At 45.0% G+C, this 23,137-nt stretch overlaps 1 protein-coding gene across 2 annotated transcripts in view; it reads right to left on the bottom strand.

The window, feature by feature from the left end:
* Positions 1-23,137, bottom strand: part of ATRN (attractin) — a 165,046-nt gene that overhangs the window by 91,068 nt on the left and 50,841 nt on the right. For both annotated transcript variants that reach the window (XR_007906419.1, XM_051798158.1), the window contains exons 4-14: positions 21,720-21,848; positions 19,052-19,257; positions 17,719-17,887; positions 16,332-16,422; positions 14,979-15,222; positions 12,758-12,941; positions 9,597-9,751; positions 5,202-5,286; positions 3,455-3,675; positions 2,225-2,346; positions 1,569-1,707 (exon numbers count right to left, since the gene is read on the bottom strand). Coding sequence is in view for 1 of the 2 variants with exons in the window: in XM_051798158.1 (XP_051654118.1) it covers positions 1,569-1,707; positions 2,225-2,346; positions 3,455-3,675; positions 5,202-5,286; positions 9,597-9,751; positions 12,758-12,941; positions 14,979-15,222; positions 16,332-16,422; positions 17,719-17,887; positions 19,052-19,257; positions 21,720-21,848 (1,745 nt within the window). In the remaining variant the exon portion in view is untranslated. The remainder of the gene's footprint in view (positions 1-1,568; positions 1,708-2,224; positions 2,347-3,454; positions 3,676-5,201; positions 5,287-9,596; positions 9,752-12,757; positions 12,942-14,978; positions 15,223-16,331; positions 16,423-17,718; positions 17,888-19,051; positions 19,258-21,719; positions 21,849-23,137) is intronic.

Raw genomic sequence — 23,137 nt, 5'->3', positions numbered from 1 at the left:
CACAAAATGCAGTGGACGTTCCCTTCATGCCGTGGTTTGGTGGGATGGTGGGATTCAGTCAAAGGTTGATGATGATCTTGGAGGTATTTTCCAATTTTAATGATTCCATGAACCCTTCTACTAAAATAAAACATACAGCCCTATCCCAAACCAGTCTGACTTACTGGTGTGCCCAGAACTAGTGAGGAGCATTGACCCTCCTCCCCAAGAGAAGGGTTTCAACACTCTTAGGGAAGGGTTGCCACGGGTTTTTAGGAATTTACTCTACACTTAATTAGTGGGATATCTAGTGTATTCCCTTGTCATTATCCAGCAATATTCCCCTGTTAAATCCTTATATTGGAGAAGAAAAGCTGTTTGGGGGAGCTGAAGTCTGACACCAGCATTTAGTTACCTTGCAGTATGTAATCAAAGCATTTATTACAATGTTGAGGAGTGAAATCATTGTAGGAGAAAGAGGAAAAGAAACCAAACTAGTATTTTGTTGATGGCTTAAAACCACTTATTCACCCACAGTTTCCAGGGGACCTTTTTAAAGGCAGGAAAGGGTTGTTGTGCTCCTGCCCCTGGCATGAAGTTCCAGGATTAATCCCTGGTTCATCTCGAGCACAGTCCCACTCCTGAAGAATTCCTTTGTCTCTGTGGTTCGTTATTTCCCGTACAAAAAAACCCTGGGGGGCATTTCCAGTGGGAATTTAGACTTAACAGATTGAAAAGCTCTCGAGTGTCAGTTTTTCAGATGGGCTTTTTACACCCATCATCAAGTCACCCCCTTTTCTACATCAAATTAAACACACCAACCTCTTGATCTACCTCATTAAAAGATGTTTTTTTTCTCACTCTCATGGCTCTGATCCAAAGTCTCCTCGATTTTTAACTCTTCCAGACTGGCAAAACCAGACCTGGACACGTCCAAGCTTATCAGAGTTCCTGGGGGAAGGTTTTCCATGCCCATTAAAATGTCCTGTCTGGTGGGGTTTTTTTCCCCCCTTTCTCTATATTTTATTACCTGCAAATGTTAATCACTGAAGATCCTGTATTTTTTTCCTCCCAGTCATTGAGATAAAAAAAAAGTTACTCCAAGGGGACTAATAACCAGCTCCTGTGAGCTCCACTGGAAACACTTAAACAGGAGAATTTTCCTTAAACACTTCAGGTGTTACTTGCCTAATTTGTCCAGTATGTGCCATTATGCTTTTGCACCAATTTAGTTCCCCAAATTAAATAGCATGCATTATTAACTCTAATATCTTGCAGAGGCCTATTATCAACAGCTTTTATCAAATGGAAAGGGAGAAATGAAATACAGCCTAATAATTACACACATGATCACAGCCCTCTTCAGACAATTGGGACTGAAAAAATATTCCAGCAGATTTGATGGATTTATCAGAAATTAAGTTTCATGCCAGAGCTGGTATGATTAAACAACATTATTTACTCCAGCCTAGCACTAAAAATTATAGATTTGAGGGGTGAAAAAGATAAAAATGAACAAAAAAACCCCAAACCTCAACAACTTGAATTTGGGATTTTTTTTTTCTTACCTGACTATAACCAGCACCTACCTGGCAAAGCAATGCACTCCTGATTCCTGGGCTCCCACTGGCAGTTTTGATCCATGGCACAGCTTTTACAGCTTGTCTTTTTGTTACAGTAATAAGCAGGATTATCCTTGGGACAATTGTCATAGAGAGTAATAGGAACCTAAAAAGAAACAGCACAGGGGAGGTTTTTTCCCATATCCAACCAATGGGGGATTTAACAGCTGTGACTGCAACACTAAACATCCCAGTCCAGCCCTATAAAGCCATTTATAGATATATTTTGGATATTTATGTATCCAAAAGCTGCATGGCTGGGTATCCCAGATATTCCCCCAAGCCACCACCTGACAGGTTTTCCTCACTAGAGCTTCCACCAGAGAGGGTTAATTTGTTATTTTTTAGGGGAAGCTCTGTTGGTATCAAACCCAAAATATGAGTAATGAATAATCACATCATTGTGATTCACACCTCTGCCTCTCCCTATGCCCACAGCCCTCCTAAATCCATTGGAAAATCCCACGAAAAGCCCTTGGATCAACTTAAGAAATCCAAGCATGTAGCACTTTAGAGCTAAAGAATAAGAAAACAGGGATTATAACACTGACAGACCAAAACATGGGGGGCATTTGCTATTCCACAGGGTAAATTAAAAGCAAGGAATATTCAGATTCCAGTACCTGCTCCTCTGTGCAGTTGTTGTGTGCTGGGATGCACTGGTCAGAGCACCACTGACAGCTGTTGGTGTTGGCTGTACAGCTGTAGCAGTCTGTAATCTGATCACATTTTTCATTGTCTACAACTAGTAAAGAAAAAAACCTGCATGACCAAAAACAGGCATTTCCCGACAGAGCTCTGAGAACTTGGTTATTTACAGCCAAAGAAACAAAACCTGGTTATTTACAGCCAAAGAAACAAAACCTGGTTATTTACAGCCAAAGAGACAACCACAAAGCAGCGGATTTGCTGTCAGCAACTAAAATCAGGGACTTCCAAGGCATTGGACTGGTGGAAAATTGCATTTATTGGCATTTTTAGCGTCCAAGGAGCCCTAAAACACACGGCCAGAAAATGCAGGAAGACACGAACATGGATGTTCAGACATTCCATGAGGACAGTGATTATTTCCCATCATCTTCCTGCAAGCCTGGCCTTCAAACAGAGCATTTCCATGCCAAGCTTGAACTTTTCACTCATCTTTCCAATCATTTCTTGCCTGTGGTTCGTGAAAATCTATTGTACATTGAGAGCCCAGCAAAGCAATGTCCCCTCACATCAGTTTCTATTAAATAATTAAAGGATGACAATCTCTTACAGAATCAAGGGCTGGATAATTCAATGAATTCAATGAGTTATCCTGAGGGAAAACACAGGAATCAGACCTGAAAACATTCATTCCTTTTGTTCCTATACACAGAATCCCAGAAGGGTTTGGGTTGGAAGGGACTTTAAAGATCATTTGGTTTCAACCTCCCTGCCAAAAAATAAAGTAATTTTTCCTAAAGTTGCTCCTCAAGTTATTCCTGCTTCCTCTCTTGAAGAGCACAGGATAACTCCACCAGATCCAGACCCCCTTCCCTGCCCCGTGGGGCTGATCAGGGAATTGCTGGTTCTCCAAAGGTCAATTCTTGGAGCAAATATCTACAGTGATAGTCCAGGCCTGATTCCTGGCTGATGATGGAAAAAGTCCAAGCAGCAAGACAGGAAAAAGATTTCATGAACAGCTTCAGGAATAAGACATGGAACACCTCCAGGACACCTGGTCAGAGGAAGGACTGCCGGGCACATACGGAAGCACAACCACAACTCGACCTCATAATGGCACACAACCAACAACATGGCAGGGGAAAAAGGGGAAAAAGACCCTCCAGACACCTGGGAAAGGGGGATGGAAGGAATGTGGCACATACCTGGCTTGGGAGGACAGTCTTCAAAGACCTTCTGCTGCTGCTCCAGGGTGGCGTTTTCCCAGGGGACGCAGCGGGGAGGGTTGGGAGCCCACACACACCTGACCCCGGGCCCTGCCCGCAGGCAGGACGACTCGTTGGCAAAAGCCTCACATCTCTCGGGGGTGAACTTCAGGATGTCACTCAGCAGGAGGCTGTTGAAGCCTCCAAAGACGTACATGGTGCTGGAGAACATGGAAGAGGAGAGAGAAGGACTCGCGGGTGTTTTCGCGGCTCGCGCGCCGGCTCCGGGTAAACGGGATTTAAGGTCTGAGGGAGGTGTTTTATTACACCCCAGAGTGCATAAATCCAAATAAACAGCTCTTGGTTAAGGGAGGCACTAAAGAAAAGGTCAGCCCAATTTCACTGTTTCAGAGAAGCCACAGAATCTCAACAGACTCAAACCCATCCAAGGTCATGGACTGACCTTCCCCTCCAGCCAAAACTCTGGGAGGCACCTGACCGACCCGATGAGACCCAAAATTTGGGATCTTTCCTGTAATTTGCAGTGGCAAGAGAGGGAGGAAGGCTAAAAATCTGGGAGATGGTATCACAGCATTAAAGCAGAGTTCAGGAACTGGGACAAAACCTTTTGGTGCTTCGCTGTGGCTGCTCCGCTGGCACAAAACCAGTTTTCATGGCTGGTACCAACTGAGCAGAGTCATTGTGTCAGCTGAAAAAAAAACACCAAACTAACCCCAAAATAACAGAATACTTTGTAGGAGAAGGGGTGAGGTTTTTAAACCTTCTTTAGGACCACAATTCTCTCAGGTAAAACATCAAGTTTTATTAGTTACATAAAAATGTCACTCAAAAATTCCCTGTGAATCAAGTTTGTAGGCACAGGTAAAAAAGACAGTGGAGAAGGATCAAGGCAAGTTTTGGTTCAATAATGAGTATTTTTGAATATGACTTTTATCCTATTTTAGGACTCCTATGAAATAAAATTTCTCACAGTTGTTTGGTTCCACAGGCATAAATAGAGCAATAGCTGTTCACCTGAAAGCAGGGATATCACTGCAGTGGGTAAAGCTTAACAGCTGGAATCTCACCTAGGATTTTCCCTAAATATTGGACATCACATGGCTGGGAAAGAAGAGCCCCACAGGATAAAGGTGTGTAAACTGAAACATGGACAAACTGAGATACCACGAGGCAAAGGAAGGTTTGGAGAAAGATGCACTGACAGCTCCTAAGTAAGAAACGTGAAATGAATTGGAAGGAGCAATTATGAAATAAGGAAGAAACAGAAATAAAGAGGAAATAGGAATATACATAAAAGTAGGAAAAAGGAAGAGAAGTATGAAGAAAAATCAAGATATTGAAAGAAGGAAGTGAGCTGAGACAGTTTAGTGAGTTGAGGCAGTTCAGTCCCGTGAAGGGCTGATGGGCACGGGGGGACACCGAAGACACTACAAAAGGGAAGAGCTGAGAACTTTCAGAGGTTCAGAGAATCACAGGGTGGTTTGGGTTGGAAGGGAGCTCAAAGACCCTCCAGACCCACCCTCTGCCATGGGCAGGGACACCTTCCACTAGCCCAGCTTGCTCCAAGCCCCATCCAACCTGGCCTTGGACACTTCCAGGGATCCAGGGGCAGCCACAGCTTCTCTGGACAAGGCTGTTTCTGCCAGATCCTCACCCCTCTGGTCTCAGCACCACTGCCCTCCCCGTGGGGGGTGTTTATGGAGGTGTGGAATGTCTCTGTCCTTACCTGTTGTACAGCACAGCCGAGTGTCCAAACCTGTTCACGTCGTGGTGGAGCCCCGGGCGGGGAAGGACCGACCATCGATCGCACGCTGGGATGGGAAACATTCATTTCAGAAACATTCTCAGGATAATGAACAGGACAATTACACAGCACAGTCCTTCCTGGAAAATCCCCAAAGTACCTGGGATCTTCCAACAAAGACACTGAGGGGCTGGAGCGTGTCCAGGGAAAGGAATGGAGCTGGGGAAGGGGCTGGAGCAGCAGGAGCAGCTGAGGGAGCTGGGGGGGCTCAGCCTGGAGAAAAGGAGGCTCAGGGGGGACCTTCTGGCTCTGCAACTCCCTGACAGGAGGGGGGAGCCAAGAGGGGCTTGGCCTCTTTTTCCTGGTCTCTTATCCCAGGGAACAGGACAAGAGGAAGCTGCTTCCCTCCTTTACCAGTGGAATTTTTCCCCGTGTAACAAGTTCAGTTTTTATCTGTTTACACGTGAATTATTTGCAGTTTTGCCCCGAACCAGCATCACTGAGAACAGAGGCTTATCTCACTTTTTATTTCCATTGCAATTATATTCCTAGAGGGCAGATATCCATGCTTTTAAAAACATTTCTCACTCATCACAGCTTAGGGATTCGTGGCTGTTTTTCTTCTTCTAACACAACGTGAGATTATTCCATCTTTTTTTTCTATTAGCATAACATTTGTAAGTTCTACCTCATTTTTTTTTTTACTCGGTTTCTCAGGTAATTTTTTTCCTTTGGGCAGTGCATAAAAAAAAAAAAAAAAAAGGAAAAACAAGCTAAGAAACATCCAACCCACTGAGCAAAGGAACAAAGGCAGGGAAAGTCAGTCCAATTCATGTCACTTCGACTCCACAAAGGGAATGGGATCACCTTGGGGACCAACGTCCCAGAGGCACTTGGATGCAATTTATGCAATTAGGAGAGAAAAGTCAATCTGCTGTAAAGATCCACAGAGCCCTCAAATACTCCAAGATTCTTTAGTACAAGATAAAACTGTTGTGCCATGGACTGAACCTCTGGGAGGAAAAAAAAAAAAGCCCACAAATCAAACCAGTCCATGAGGGCAAAGAAGAACAAACTTATTCATTTTTTACCTAATTAAATCGGAGAACTGTTGGATAAAACAACAGATCCACGGCAATTTTGTCCAAAAGTGCTGAGAAATGAAAGACAAAGTGCCCTGTTGGATTTAATCCTTCGATGAAGTGTGACTTTAAAGTTTATTTTTACATGTCATCTGCTCGATTTCCAAAGAATTTAACCTATCCCAGCATCATTCCCAAGCCAAGAATGCACCATTCCAATTTTTTAGCAGGAGACTTCAGCAAAATTGGACAGCAATTTGCAGTTTTTTAGCCATCAAGTTGCGTGTCATGTGAGGCCAAGAAACATATTTTTCTAGATTAACAGAAGGCCTGGAATGTTTTGCTTTCTAAGCTTCTTTCCCATCTTTAACTCAAGATTAAGTATTGGAAAAAACGAGTAATTCTGAGACTACAAAAGAATCTTCTCCTTCCTGACTTAGGAGTTAAGCCAAGCCTAAGACTTAACAATGCCCAGGATTTATTAAATGTACTGTTCAAACAGAACACATCTGCTGTGAAAACAGGCAGCCTCTTCCTATGTTTGTGATCTAAATCTGAATTTTTGATGGGGTAAATAGAAGAGTTTTAATTTTCCTTCCGTGGCAAGAAAAGATCTTTGTACAAGTAGAGCTTTACATGAATAAGAGAGGATTAAATGAGGCATTTTTTCCACTTAAAGCTGTTGCAGAGCAAGATATTCTTTGCCAAAGGCCAAAAAGACCAATTTTGGGGACAGGAAGAGTTAATTTGCCATTTTCCAAAAGGGAAAATACAGTGAGATTCACCAGGAATTGCACAAGCACACAGAGAGCTGGATTGTTATCCTGAAATCTTCCCAAACCAGGCATTACCTGGACAGTTTGGATTGAATACACCCCAACCTGGTCAAGTGGAGGATAAAGGATGAGAAGCATCAATGAATTCTCAGATCTCCCCAGTTGCTAAAGCCCAGCACACATTTCTGACACCTGTTGGTATTCCCTTCTCCCAAAAAAAGAGATTTTCTGTCCTCAGAACACTCAGTGCATGTGCTCTCCTTACTTGGAAATTTGAGGATGGAAAACCAGGAAAAATCTGCTGATGTCAATAAAATTAGTTAATTCCAAAATGAGTTTTAATGGCAAAGGTTGAGAAGAGCTGGGTTTGAAGCCTTTGGTTTAGACTGGGTTTAATTCCAGTGTTCTCCAGTCTTCTAACCATCAGTATGATCACTAATTAACCTAATCACTAATCAATCAGGACCATTAATCAACAAGATGTAAAAGATGAGCAAACCAGCCAGACAGATTATCCTAAAAGTGGGGAATAAAGACAATTATTAAAGCCTCTTGGAGAAAACTGACCTTGCTTGGTTCTCTCTGGGTAACCTGTGCCTTGGGAATATCAAGGGACAGATAACAGGGGGTTTATATGGACTTATTTCCATGGAGACCAACATGAATGTGAACAAGATAATTAATTACTGCAGAGATCCTGCAGGAAGAACCACCAAGGAGGTGTTTCTGCTGTGACACCAATGCTCAGCCAACCCCCTGAGGGATTCCTGGCACTGCTCCCAGGCAAATGGGAGAAGGAAAATCAGGCACAAGGGGTCCTGCCATGAGGAGAACAGAGAAAGTGGTCTGTTATCAGAAAAAAAGCTGCTCTTTTTGGGCTGAGAGTCTCTTCCCTAAAGAATGAGGGGATCCAAGAACACCAAAACACGTCTCAGCCCATCAGGTGAAACTAAATCAATGCAAGCTCTAAATCTCAGGGTAAAACTGAAAATTAACTGCACCCCTTATTTCATGTAAGGAAATTTCATACCAGGAACCTGCCTGGTGACTAAAATGAGTCAAAATGAACATCATTGTTGGCACATTTTGTCAAATTAATGCAAATTGGGCTTTAAATGTAACAGATAGTTCAACAGGTCAGGGCAGACAGCAGAATGCAGCAAGGAAAATCAATCACTGTTGCAGTCAAAGTTTAAAAAAATTAAACTGTTGATGACTGTCACAGAACCATGGAATGGTTTGGGTTGGAAGGGACCTCAAAGATCATCTTGTTCCACTCCCTGCCATGGGCAGGGACACCTTCCACTATCCCAGGTTGCTCCAAGCCCCATCCAACCTGGTGCAATATCTCATTTTAATTCCTCAAGTTAAAAAAAAAAAAAAACCACATCAAAATAAAGCCAGCTACAAAAATTCCACAGGAATATGACTGGAAATCACAGGAAGTAGAAGGGACTGATCCCTGTAACGAAGGGGAAAGATGGCACAAGGATGTCAAACCCTGATGATCCAAGTAATTGGTTCAGCTGTGTTTTCCTCTCCCAAACCAGGAGGGAGATCTCAGTGGACACACTGCAAGATTTCAGATTTGCATGATTAGTTCAGGGAATTCATCATGAGAACCCAAATTCAGGGAATTCTGAGAGCAGCAGACAGATGTGATAGAACAGAGAATGGTGTTTTTCCCCACTGTGAGTTGTCTGGTGTGAATGCACCTCCTTTTAGATAATTCCATCTCTTCTTTCAGATAATTCCATCTCTCCTTTTCTTCTCCTCAAGTTCACTGTCTCTGGACTCCAAATTCACAAATAAATGCTGCCCTCTCCTGGCTACTCAAATTCAGCAAAGCCAACCTACTACTCTGCTTTATTGCTGAATAAAGCAATAAAAACCAGAGTGTGCACTGCACAGGCTGAGTTTCAGCAGCTTCCAGTGCTTGGACCTCTCCTAAAAACCTGCCTTTTTTTATCAAATAACAAAACAACTCTCAAAACATCAGGAGAACTTATGGCTGAGACAGCAGGACCGGGAACAGCCTCAAGTTGTGCCAGGGGAGGTTTAGATTGGATTTTAGGGTGCATTTTTTCAAGGAAAGGGTTGCAAAGCACTGGAACAAGCTGCCCAAGGAAGAAGTGGAGTCACCATGCCTGGAAGTGTTCAAAAAAACGTGGATGTGGCACTTGGGGACATGGTTTAGTGGTGAAGAGGGTGGTGCTGGGTTGATGGTTGGACCTGATGATCTTAAGGGTGTTTTCCAACCTTAATGATCCCTTGATTTTTACGATTCTATAACAAAACCCTAATTTTTCATGCCCAAGGTTGTGCATAAACTGCTGCTGGAAATCACAGCACCACCTCATCTCCTTGGAATTCTGGAGCAACCTGAGGAGCCTCCTTCTCCTGATCCCACATCCCTCTGCCCGGCAGCGCTCGGGACAGCACACCCAGCACGGAAATCGGCGGCTCCCTCGGGATAGCCAAGAATTTGGGCCTTCCTTGGGATTTCTGGGAGAACTCACCGATGTCATAGGCCATGAAATCCGAGGAGAAGCACTTGGCCCCGTGGCTCATGGAGGTGTCGTTGTGGGTGTTCCCTCCAAACACCAGCATGGTCCCGCTCACCACCACGGCCGTGTGCAGGTAGCGGTAAAAGCGGCTGTCCTTCAGGATGGTCCTTTGGGAGTAAAAACACAGCCATTAACCAGGTGTCCTAGTTAGAACAGCTGGGCCCAGTTCATCACTGGAGGGGTGTAACCCAAACCTGTGTGTTCTAGAGCCTTCCATGCCATTGCCCAGAAACTGTTCTCAATAGGCCATTTACACCCTCTGCCCAGAGCAGCCCTGACCCCTCAGGCTGTAAACTGGGTGTTCAGAGGCCTGTGAGACAGGAGGGTGCTCCTGTCCTCACACCCAGTGTGGAACTGTGAGACAGGAGGATGTTCCTGTCCTCACAGCCAGTGTGGAACTGTGAGACAGGAGGATGTTCCTGTCCTCACACCCAGTGTGGAACTGAGACAGGAGGATGTTCCTGTCCTCACATCCATTGTGGAACTCCCCGCCCTAAGGGAGGCACTGGGCATTCCTGCCTGAACCTGAGGATATATCATCTTGGAGTCTTGGGACTTTTTTAACCACTTGTGGGATCCAGAGGACCGCAGACCACCACTCTCAACCAGACTGAGACCACCACTCTCAACCAGACTGCACCACCACTCTCACCAACAGGTTTTTCCCCTCTCCTTTTACTTTGGACTCAGGGGGCCCAAGGAACACCACTCTGTTCATGCCCCAGGGTGCTGGGTTATACATTTGGGTTTTGTGGGTTAAAACCAACTGTTTGTCTGTATAATCGTATTTATTGTATTATTTCCTTAAATTGTTATTCTGACTTATAATCTCTCTTTTGAGTTGGGTTCATTTCCCCTGCTGGTTTACCTTTAAACCAGCACACCAGGCTGAACAGCACCTGGCACAGACAAACCAATCCATAAACCCAAGCTGGAGAAGTGCAGGGAACGGGGGGATAAAGTGTTTAACTGCTTTTCCTAATGAGGTGTTTAACAACTTCCTTTCCACACTCTCCCATCCCTTCTGTAACTTCATTCTCATCTTCCCATCTGCTTTGCCAGTTTAGAGGAGAAATATATCTATGAGAGCCTCTTTCCAAAGCTATGGATCTTCGTGTCATCAATTCCCTCCCCAGGGATTCTCAACTTTTCACTCTAACGGGGCTTTTGAGCATAGACAGCCTGGGAGGACTCCAATATTTTAGAGTAACTCTGCTTTTATAGCAGCCCAAAGGATTCCTTCACACTGGGCAGCAGCTGCTGCTCAAAACTAACAATCCTGTTTCAAGGAAACCTGTGCAGCTCCCAAAAATGGAGCCCTGCAGGTTAATACCTGCCCAAATCAAGGGCTCCTCTGTGACTAAATCATGGAGAGCACTGATCAAACTGGGCACTGATCTCAGCCTTAACCAGGGGAGCGATGGCACTGAACACAAAGGGTCATCCTTTGGAGAATTTCCCTGCTGTTCTGAGAGGGTTTGGATTCAGGGAGGGGATTCTGCCCCTTTCCTCTGGTCTCATGAGACCCCCCTGCCTCTGCCTCCAGCCCTGGGAACAACAGCACAAGGACGGGGAGCTGCTGGAGAGAGTCCAGAGGAGGCCCCAGAGCTGCTGCCAGGGCTGGAGCCCCTCTGCTCTGGAGCCAGGCTGGGAGAGCTGGGGGGGTTCCCCTGGAGAAGAGAAGGCTCCAGGGAGAGCTGAGAGCCCCTGGCAGGGCCTAAAGGGGCTCCAGGAGAGCTGGAGAGGGGACTGGGGACAAGGCATGGAGGGACAGAACACAGGGAATGGCTTCCCAGTGCCAGAGGGCAGGGATAGATGGGATATTGGGAAGGAATTCCTGGCTGTGAGGGTGGGGAGGCCCTGGCCCGGGTTGGGCAGAGAAGCTGTGGCTGCCCCTGGATCCCTGGAAGTGTCCAAGGCCAGGTTGGAGCAACCTGTTCTAGTGGAAGGTGTTCCTGCCCATGGCAGGGAGTGGAACCTGCTGGTGTTTAAGGTCCCTTCACCAAGGGATACCAAGCTGAGCACGTGGGTGACAAACCATCCAGAGGGACTTGGACAAGGTAGAGAAGAGAACCCATGGGAACCTCATGAGATTTAACAAGGAAGAGAGGGCCTAAATCACTGAAGAATAAAATAAGGGAGTCAATGACAGCAAAAAAAAAGCAGAGCTAGAGAGGAACAGCCAGTCCCACCCTCTCCCTGCAGGGTTTGTTCCCCAGGGCTCCCCGGGCTGGCAGAGCCGATGTGACAGGAGGAAGTTGGTGCTGCAGCAGTTTGGAAGAACATTGTCACATCTGTGACATTTTTGTGCCTGTTCAGCCAGATTTGCTGAACTGGCTGAAGTGGAGGATCAAATGAACCCACAGAGGAAGTGTGGTTACACTCTGTGCACAAGGGAGCAGGAAGGAAGAGGTTGGAAATTAGTCCCTCGTTATTTCTCTCATCAGCACAGACTCACAGAGAGTTGTTGCAGAAACACTGAGTATTTTAACCCTCAAAAAAAAAAAGAGATAGGGTGACTCAAATTTCCATGTCTTAACTCAAAAGACAGTCTCCTTTTTGTCAGGAGCTTTTAGAAAGAACTTGAAGAAAATCACCACAGAACTAAGGAGAATGTATTTCAGCTCCAAGTCGTGAAGTGAGGCTACAGCTTTTTAATAAAACTCACCTTTGGGCAGAAACAAATCACAGAAGATTTTCAGCTTAAGAAATGAGCGTTTCGAGGAGTTACAGAGCCAGAAGAAAATGGGGTTGTAATAGAAATTCTTTTACAGTCTTAACTGCAGAGTGAATTATCCCTCACTTGACTGCAGTAACTGCACTCATATGCACAGGCTGGCAAGGAAAAAACCATCAAATATTTCTCTTTTCAGCTTGAATGGAACAACAGATTAAAATGGATTGCTTGGCTCGTTCACAGCCTTGATTAGATGTGATTATATGATTCTCCATTCATAAAGGGATATAAAAATAAGAGATCCAAGAGAACAGCATCTCTCCTGAAGGCAGGCAGACATAAACCACTGTACCCTTCTCAAATCCTCCACCCTCTTGTTCACCAGAGACAAAAATATGGGGTGGGAAAACAGGAAAAAGAAGGAAAACCCACTTACCACATCCGGGAATCGACTTCATATTTGTACAGATCATCTGCCAGCCTGTACTTGTTGGCACTGAAGGCTTTGTAACCTCCATGGATGTAAATGGATCTGGTGTTGGGATCATAAACGCTGCTGTGGCCATACCCCCCCTGCACCAAAGCTCCACTGGTCTGTAAAATGTTCCAGGTATTTGTCACTGAAAAAAACAGGGGGATAAAACACAATCAATTGCTCTCCATTAATAACTCATCAGCAACACAAATTGGGATTCCCCTGACTCAGATCCACACACTGTCTCTGTCACCTCACAGCCAAAAATATCCTCCTTCAAGGAGTTTGTTGTCGAGAAGGACTGTAAAGTATTTTTAATTAGAGCAGAAGCAGCTTTTTCACGGTCATTTATTACGTTTTTGCAGGCAATCTAAGTAAATGAGAGATAAAAAATAGAGAAATAATAGATTGCATTCCAGTGACATGAAAATGCCAGCACTGGGACCTGGTTTGGAATGGGACCCAAGAGCACTTTTACTTTTTATGTATGTATAAATATATATATATAAAGCCAGACAGCACTTGAAGCCAAGTCTGACTGTGAAGAACAGGGCAGTTAAAAACTAATATGTGATTAATGGTCCTGTATCTCACTCACTAAAATAACATTGGTCTGAAGCACTTTAGACATAATGTAACAGCAACTGGAATAAAAATGCCAAATTACACAGCAAATCTCCATAGTAAGTGCAGAATGAAACCCTGCACAGGCTTCCCAACTCCAGGGCAGAGCTGGCACATAAAAAACAAAGGAATTGGACAGTGTGGGAAAAAAAAACCACTGCCCCACACGTCCTGGTTCTCCCTGGATCTCTCCAAGAGGAAGAAAACTCCCTCATGTGGACACCAGAGAAGCAGCTCCAGCAGATTCCCTGGATCAGGATGACTGGAAGACAAGGATAACAGGTTCCAAGTGCAGACAGAGCCACTATTTTTGAGAATAACCAGCACATTCCTGCTGTGAGCTTCCTGTGCTTAACCATGATCCCCACCTGGTCCGTGGAGCCAGGGATGCGACTCCATTTCAGAGTTAGGAGGGAATTCAGTTCACCTGGAGAGCTTCCTGTGCTTCACTAGGAATCTCTGGATCTTAAAATCACCCTCAGAATCTTAAAATCATCATTTCTATTCCCAGGGATATGGGGACATGCTTAGGGGACATGGGGGTCAGGTTAAGCAGATGTTTGGTCTGAATGAAAAAAATTCTTACGGAAAAAAATCTGATTAAAAAGATAACTTTCAGAAGTGTTTGTTTTACCAGAGGGAAAGAGGAAAATTCAGTTTTTCCCCCAGTTCTCCTGCTCTGTTTCTCCACTACAGATTTTTTTTTGCTTTCAGGAGCTACCCCAGGGTGTGAATCATAGAATCATAGGATCAGCTGGGCTGGAAGGGACCTCCAAGATCATCAAGTCCAACCCTTGATCCAACCCCGCTGTGGTTCCCAGCCCATGGCACTGATGCCACATCCAGTCTGTCCTTAAACACCTCCAGGGACGGAGAATCCACCCCTTCCCTGGGCAGCCCATTCCAATGGCTGAGCACCCTCTCTGCAAAGAAATTCTTTCTAATCTCCAACCTAAACCTCCCCTGGCACAGCTCAAGACCCAGCCCTCTTGTCTTGCTGATGGTTGCCTGGGAAAAGAGCCCAACCCCCAGCTGGCTCCCCCCTCCTGTCAGGGAGTTGCAGAGAGTGAGGAGGTCTCCCCTGAGCCTCTTCTTCTCCAGGCTGAGCCCCCCCAGCTCCCTCAGCCTCTCCTCACAGCACTTGTGCTCCAGTCCCTTCCCCAGCCTCGTTGCTCTCCTCTGGACCTGCTCCAGCCCCTCCATGTCCTTCCTGAGCTGAGGGCCCAGAACTGGACACAGCACTCCAGGGGTGGCCTCACCAGTGCTGAGTCCAGGGGAAGAATCATTTCTTGGATCTGTTGGCCACCTTGTTCCTGATCCAGGCCAGGATCCATTGGCCTTCTTGTCCCCCTGGGCACACTCTGGCTCCTGTTCAGCTCCCTGTCCACCCCCACTCCCAGCTCCCTTCCTGCCTGGCTGCTCTCCAGCCCCTCTGTCCCCAGCCTGTAGTGCTGCAGGAGGTTCTTGGTGAAGTCGGAGGCCGCTCGTTTCGACAAATATTAAAAGCTCAAGAACTGCCAAACCAAGGCAAAGCTGAGGCAGGGAGGGCCCCACTCACCCAGGTTGTACTCCTGCACGTTGCTGATGTAGCCATAGAGGGGGCAGTGGCCAAAGATGACCAGCATGACGGTGCTGTTGTCCCGCAGGGTGACGATGTGTGCCGAGTGTCCCACCACGGCGTATTGCTCCTTGGCCTTGGGAGCCACCTGGGCCCAGCTCTGGTTGGAGATGTGGAACACCCACAGCTGGCTGCTCACGTTCCCCGTGGCATCAATCTTCCCTCCATACATGTAGATGTTATCCTGAAAAAAAGGCACACGTGGAAGAAGGCCAAGGGATTTAGGAAATAGGTACGGAATGAATTGCTGGTCTGAAGTAACCAAAAAGACTTGATGAAATCTCCTGGAGAGGGACTTTGGATAAGGCATGGAGGGACAGAACAAGGGAATGGCTTCCCACTGCCAGAGGGCAGGGTTAGATGGGATATTGGGAAGGAATTTTTCCCTATGAGGGTGGGTAGGCCCTGGCACAGGTTGCCCAGAGAAGCTGTGGCTGCCCCATCTCTGGAAGTGTCCAAGGCCAGGTTGGAGCAACCTGGGCTAGTGGAAGGTGTCCCTGCCCGTGGCTGGGGGTGGGACTGGATGATCCTTAAGGCCCCTTCCAATCCAAACCATCCTGTGATTCCAGGATGAATTCCCATCCCTTCAGGTTGTTCAAGTGCTCTGTTTGTGAACGCTGCTGGGGGGGAGTTTTTGAGTGTTTATAATTAAGCTTTGTGTAGCCTTGCACCGTGATGAGCTAATTAACATTCCAAAAAACCAAAGGTCAGGAAAGGATCAGCTCATTTCCCTTCCAAAGCCTTTGCCATCCTGCTCTCCCCCACACCAAGGCACACAGGGGAGAAAGGCAGGTAAAAGCATCAAATCCACTTGCTGTGGATGCTGGAAGAGCAGATCCACAGTTTTCCTGCAGGAGCAGAGCAAGTTCCAAAAATCCCTGATTCCCCAGCTCTACTCTGGTGCCTTGGACAACAGAGTTCATAAAAATATTTATGGGATCCACACAAAAGGCAGCTGAGAAGCAGCTGAACTCCAGCAAACTCTGCCTCAGGCGTGTCTTGCCAGCACAGACAGCAAAGAGGAGGAAATAATGGACTCACTGACCTCAGACAGCCCTAAAATCCCTGGAAAAAGGGCAAACAAGGAACACACAAGCAAAGGCACCACAGACTTCCCAGGACAGCAGCTCAAGGATTCTCTGGAGCACGAGCACACAGCCTGGGCTAACCATGGACAAGCCTTGGAAGGAGAAATGCTTCTCCCACACAAGACTGATCTGGGATAAGGGGTGGGAAGCCAGGGGGAAGAAGGGGGAAATCAGCTGGGAAGTGAGTTTGGAACTCTGAACTTACCTCGTGTAATGCCAAGGAATGACCATATCTCATCTCCACCGAGTTCACAGAGTTGTTCAGGGGAAGCCACTCCTCAGAAATAAGATCATACCTGGGTAATAAAAACTGAATTAACCTCCAAGGAATAGGTATTAAAGCTGGGGAAGTCATGGCTTGTCCTTTTCAAGATTTGGGGGGAATTATTTACCAAAACAATATCATGATATAAGTTATTATTTACTAAAATAATAAATCCTGCCTTGATTTCAGCATGCACAAAGCTTCCACAAGCTACTTATGGATTAAAAAACCCAGTCCAGCCTGCTCTGTTACTCAACATTCACATATTGATTTGCTTTACCCTGTGTCCTTTCCAATGCAAATCCAAGAGTTAATGAACTGTCTATTAACCTGTGGCAACCAACACCACATCATCCCTCAAAAAAGTATAAAAACTTCACACTGACTCAGGTAAGTTCCAACTACTTAATAAAAAAAACCCTGTGAGTGCTCAAAAAGTACTTTTTAATTATGTTTTTGCCATTCAAGCTTGAAATAACACAAACCCCCAGCCCTGAAAATGGCCTGTGGCTCTTTATTTAAAATAATGCACTGTATCTGTCAGGCTTAGAGCCTTGTGAGATAAAATCATCCAAGAGAAAGTGTTCAACAAAGCCATAGGGCATCCCATTAAAAAAATGTGTGTTTTCAGCTCCTCTTTAATTTCCCCTACAAGAACTATTATCTCTGGATGTGAGTGCAGAACACACAGCTCCCATTTAGGTACAAAGGGAGGTACAAAGCCATGCCTGGAAAAAAAAAAATCCAGCTTTTGCCTAGTTCTGCCCCAATACCATCAAGCTTGAGCAGAAGCCTGAAAAATTGATGGGTTTTATGAGGGATTTCCCAATTATGACTTGATGTTTTAGTTACTGTTAAATCTCCTCCAGTTGCTGCTTAAACTTCCTCATCCTAAATGCCATTCCCTGTTTGTATCCCACCCATTATGGAAAACCATCCACAGTGATCAGGAGGTGTTAATTAAGGAGCCAAAGCCTCTGAAGTCACACAAATAAAACACAAAGGTTAAAAATTTGGAAGCAAAACCCTCCTTTAATCCGAGATATAATTCAGGAGGTGGCCCAGAAACGCAGAGTGAATATTTCAAAGCTGTCAGACACAGATGATTCAAAAGCTCACTGAACATCAGGAACCTTCCACTTTTTCTTCTCCCAAATTAGCACCCCCTTGGCAGCGTTTCCCCACGTCTCAAAACGTGAGCCTGGAGTTTTTTATCCAGGCTGGTTTCCCCTGGAGATGGAGCCAAAGCAAAGCACAAACTCCTAAAAATAACTCCCAAATCTGAGCTCCTCTCCTTTTAGATTTTATTATCTGGGTTTATACTCACGCTAAAACCTTCTGAGAGTCAGAGTGATTGAAGACATAGCCCCCAACAATCCACATCTTGTTGTCATGGATGACAGTTTTGTGGGATGCTCTGGGAAGTTTGGGAAGAGAATATTCCTCCCGGGTCCAAAAGGACTGGTTTGCAGGAACAGGAATTGAACAGCCAGGACCTGGCAAAAGAAGGTTTAAAAATGAAGTTTTTTGTTTTTTTTTTTCCTCCAAAGCCTGTGTTTCAGCTCGAGTTCAACCTCCTGCCAGGGCTGTAGGTGGTTGCATTTAAGGTTAGACTAGTTTTTACATGTCAGGATGTCAATGCAAAGGAAAAATGTGTGTTCAGCCCAAATCCCTGCCAAAACTGGGGCTGCTCAGCTCAGCTGGACATGAGAATGAGGAATGTTGTGTGTTCAAACAGCTGAACTATGGCTCAAATTTGCTTTAGGTGCACAGGAAGGAGGTTTAAAGTTGTTACCTGATGCCTACAAACCACAGGCTGGTCCTGCTGAGCATGGGGGCAAAGTTGCCTTTAAAAGCATTTTGTTAAAAATCACACAATCCCAAAATGGTTTGGGTTGGGAGGGATAATAATGATCATCTTGTTCCACCCCCTGCCATGGGCAGGGACACCTTCCACTAGACCAGGTTGCTCCAAGCCCTTTCCAACCTGGCCTTGGACACTTCCAGGGATCCAGAGGCAGTCACAGTTTCTCTGCCCAACCTGGGACAGGGCCTCCCCACCCTCCCAGCCAACAATTCCTTCCCAAAATCCCACCTATCCCTGCTCTCTGGCAGTTTAAAGACTTTATCCTGAGGTGAATCTTCTCTCTGGAGTCAGGATGTGAAGGCAGTTGCCTGGCAGGACTTGGCTTTGGTAGCCTGTCCTGGGGACTCCTGTAGCCAACAATTCCTTCCCAATATCCCATCTAACCCTGCCCTCTGGCACTGGGAAGCCATTCCCCCTTGGCCTGTCTCTCCATCCCTTGTCCCCAGTCCCTCTCCAGCTCTCCTGGAGCCCCTTCAGGCCCTGCCAGGGGCTCTCAGCTCTCCCTGGAGCCTTCTCTTCTCCAGGGGAACCCTCCCAGCTCTCCCAGCCTGGCTCCAGAGTAGAGGGGCTCCAGCCCAGGCAGCATCTCCAGGGCCTCCTCTGGACTCTCTCCAGCAGCTCCAACCTTCCAAATGGAATGTTATCTTTTAATACTAAAAAGCAGATACCCCGTTCCCGGTCGAAACGCTAACACTTGTCACTGGGAATATTCCCACATACTCCCAATGAATCTGCCAGTGCCCCACATGGAAAATGCATCCCAAAACTTCCCTCCAAGCCCCAGGACACTCACCTTGCCAGCCTGGGGAGCACACACAGGCCTTGGAGTCATTGCTGTTGCAGTGGCCCCTCTCAGGAGCCCCACAGTCCTCGGTGCAGTAGGGAATGTCACAGGCTTCCCCCTTCCAGTATTTGGCACAGTCACATTCCAGGGCCTTGGTGCTGCTGTTGAGTTTGCACTCCCCCCGGCCAGAGCAGTTGTTGGGACACATATTGAAACTGGGAACAGCAGGGAAAAGAATTGGTAAGGAAGGAAGAGCATTCCCAAGATTTATTAACTATAGGGATACTGAATAATGTTAACACAGTTTGTTCCACCCCAAACCAAGACCCTGCTGGGATGGGCCTGCAGGGATTTGCTCCCTCCCCTCAGGAGTTAAAAGTCTCAGCTCCCCTGAAAAAATGATCAATATGATTTTTAGCCACTTTTAATGCAAATGAAGCGCCCCAAAACGCCCAACAGCAAGAGAGGAACTTAATCAGCACACGAGGCTGTTGTGGTGTCTGTGCAATTTAGCCTCAAAGTGCTCACAATCAGGTGCTATTCTGGGATCTGCTCACCAAGGGAACAAGCTGGAGATGAATCCCAAGCCAAAGATGTGCCTGGTTCGAATCCTTTCTGATTTTATAACATCTGCAGAGTAGCTGAGGCAAAACCAGAGGCACCCCTGGTGAAGATCCAAATTTAGAGGCCACATTCACCTCCAAGGCTCCCGTTTTTGCTGGTGTATCAACCAGTATAATTCATAACTGGGGATTACTGCCCATTATTCTCTCTGTCACTGGTCCAAGACCATAATAATTTATAATAATTTCACAGTGTTTGCTGAGTACCTACACCCAGTAGTAACTGTGAGGACTGTTAAAAGAAACAAATACACCCTTTAATCTACTCACTGCAAAAATACGAGGAAAGCTAAAAATCAGCACTGAAAAATTGTTTAAAATGATCAAGAAAGTGAAGAATGAAAGGAATATTATCCTTGAAGACAGTATTTCAGTGCAATGGTGCAAATCCAAAAGCTGGCAGTAGATGGAGTCCTGGTTTACAGGATAAGCCAGGCTTGGAAAACGCTGCTCCTTCAGCTCCTCTGCTTCAAGTACCTTTGTGAAGGCTTCTCGTTTTTTCTGGAGCTTTCAAGGGGTGCTTGGATGTCCCTGGTTTCTCAAATAATCTGATTTTATGTGGATCATCAAGCACATACTTATGTGCTTACTAAGGATAAAAGCACCAGGACAGGTGTTAAAAAAACAAGCTTCTCATTTCGAGAAAAACTCAATTTTTGCAAAACAGTCACTCGTGACCAAAGCTTTTGCAGCTGATTTTTTTTTAAAAAAGGTGAGAACTTCTGTATGTTACCCCCAAATTAAACCTCCCAGTGTGGCACAAACATCATTTGCATTTGTAGGAGCAAAAAAATTCAAAGCTTGTGATCCCCACAGAAGCAAAAAATTTCATCTCTGAGTGTGACCACACTGAGATCACTGACTTCAAATTAAGACCTTTCTAAAAGCAGTTGATGAATTAGGCAGAACCCCAACATTACTTTTACAAAAGCTCATCAGCAAGGACTAAAGATGTCAATGAACAGAAAGCACCCACCTGTAATATATTTATAGTATATATAATAAAGTACATCTTTGTATATATTATATAAATCATATAATATTTCTATATTATATGTTTATATATTATATAAATTGTATAATAGTTATATATTATATTTTTATATTTTATGAATTATATAATAATTATATATTATATAATTATATATTATATGAATTATATATTTAATATTGTATAAGTATAATATATATTGTATAATTTGTGTTATATGAATTATAAAATATTTATATATTATATATTTGTATATTATATAAATTATAAAATATTTATACATTATATATTTTTATTTTATGTTAATTATATAATATTTATATATTATATTTTTTATTTTATGTTAATTATATAATATTTATATATTATGTACTTATATATTATATAAATTATACAATCTTTATATATTATATATTTACATATTATATGGATTATATAATATTTGTATATTTTATAAATATAATGTATAAATATGAATAATATTCATTTATATAGGTAATATACTATGTATTTGTATATTATATAAATTATATTATATTTATATATTATATAAATATATAATATATATAAAGTATGAATGTTAGAACATAAAACCATTCCAGACTAAAAAGAAGACGAATTGAGGGATTTAATCCAAAAATTGAATAAAAAAGAGCATCCCAAGGATGAGGATCTTCAAGAGCAGGTACAGCCCAGTGTTCCAAGTGAAACCATGCTGATGGAAAAGTGTGTTTGTGCAGAATTCCCTCTGCAGAACACACAGGCATGCACAAAACACATCAATCCTGGTTGATTAAACAGGATCAAACCCATTTAATAACATAAAATAAATAACAGGATGCCTTTGGGGGCAAACATTCACCCCCACAGCTGCCAACGTCGAGCACATCCCAGTCACTGACTGTCACAAAGGGTGTAATAAAAGAGAAAAATCTAATTTCAAGTGTCTGCTCATAATTACACACTTCAGGGCAAGTGATGATTTCCAGGAAAAAGGTGAGAAAAGAGGGAAAATTCTCCTTTTGCTCCCCCTGCAGCCTGGCTTTGGGGTGGTGCCACTCACTTGTAGGTGATGTTGAAGCCCGTGAGGTTATAGGCAGCATCACTGAAGAAATGTAGGAGAGCATATCCAGAAGTAGCTACAACTTCAGGGACTGTTTCATTGCTGTCCTTCTCAGGGACAATGAGACCACTGGAAAGGAAAAAGAAAATCAAACACTGTTAAAAGCAATAAAAAAGGGAGCAAAGCAACAACGGTGCATCGGTATGAATAAAACAATTTAAATTCAATGTACTTGCATTATTTGAAGTATACTGACTTTGTGGAATCATAAATAAATGTATTTAAAGTATTTAACCTGAGTGAGCTTGAAGATGTCAAGAATTCCAGTTATTCCTGTCAAAAGGCTTTTCCTGCCTTGTTATTCTGCCATGATTTAAGCAGGACCCACTCATAAACAAAGAGGCATGTTTGGAAACAGAAACCAGTGTGTCCCAAAAGAGTAAAATCTGTACTACCAAGCCAAACTAAAGGTCTGCTGTGCCCAGAGTGTCCCTCCTGGGTCTGAGCTACAGCAAATTCTTAGGAAAGGCTGTGGCAAAGCAATACAGAGCATTTTGGTGATGTGTTTTCCAGTTTCCAGAAACCCAGTTCAGGTGCTTTGACCTGGAGAACACACCCAGGTCAGCACAGTTAAATAAACCATCCATCCCTGCTTCCATCCAATTCCTTTCTCAACCATGGGTACCCTTTTCAGCTGGAAAACCTGCAGCAGGGAGGTCAAAAATTTACCTCTGCAACAGCAGAGAAAGGATTATTTTACTCGTTTCACACTTGCTGCCTCTTGGGCTCCTTTTCCAGGAGAAACACAGACAATCAGCCACGGAATCATGGAATGGTTTGGACTGGAAAGGACCTTAAAGACCATCCAGTTCAACCCCCTGCCATGGGCAGGGACACCTTCCAATAGCCCAGGTTGCTTCAAGTCCAGTCCAACCTGGCCTTGGACACTTCCAGGGATCCAGGGGCAGCCACAGCTTCTCTGCCCAACCTGGGACAGGGCCTCAACACCCTCCCAGCCAGGAATTCCTTCCCAATATCCCATCTAGCCCTGCCCTCTGGCACTGGGAAGCCATTCCCTGTGTCCTGTCCCTCCATGCCTTGTCCCCAGTCCCTCTCCAGCTCTCCTGGAGCCCCTTTAGGCCCTGCCAGGGGATCTCAGCTCTCCCTGGAGCCTTCTCTTCTCCAGGGGAACCCCCCCAGCTCTCCCAGCCTGGCTCCAGAGCAGAGGGGCTCCAGCCCTGGCAGCAGCTCCGGGGCCTCCTCTGGACTCTCTCCAGCAGCTCCACGTCCTTGTGCTGTTGTTCCCAGGGCTGGAGCAGCTCTGCAGGGGGGTCTCACCTCAGAGAGGGGCAGAGGGGCACAATCCCCCCCTGTCCTGCTGCCCAGGGCACAGGGGGGGCTGGGATGGGGCATCTCCA

This window comes from Manacus candei, unplaced genomic scaffold, assembly GCF_025592945.1.
Source record: "Manacus candei isolate 608988 ecotype Guabito, Panama unplaced genomic scaffold, ASM2559294v1 h1tg000048l, whole genome shotgun sequence".
NCBI classification, from domain to species: domain Eukaryota; kingdom Metazoa; phylum Chordata; class Aves; order Passeriformes; family Pipridae; genus Manacus; species Manacus candei.
The sequence above is the reverse complement of the archived record's forward strand: the minus strand, read 5'-3'. Positions and strand labels throughout refer to the sequence as shown.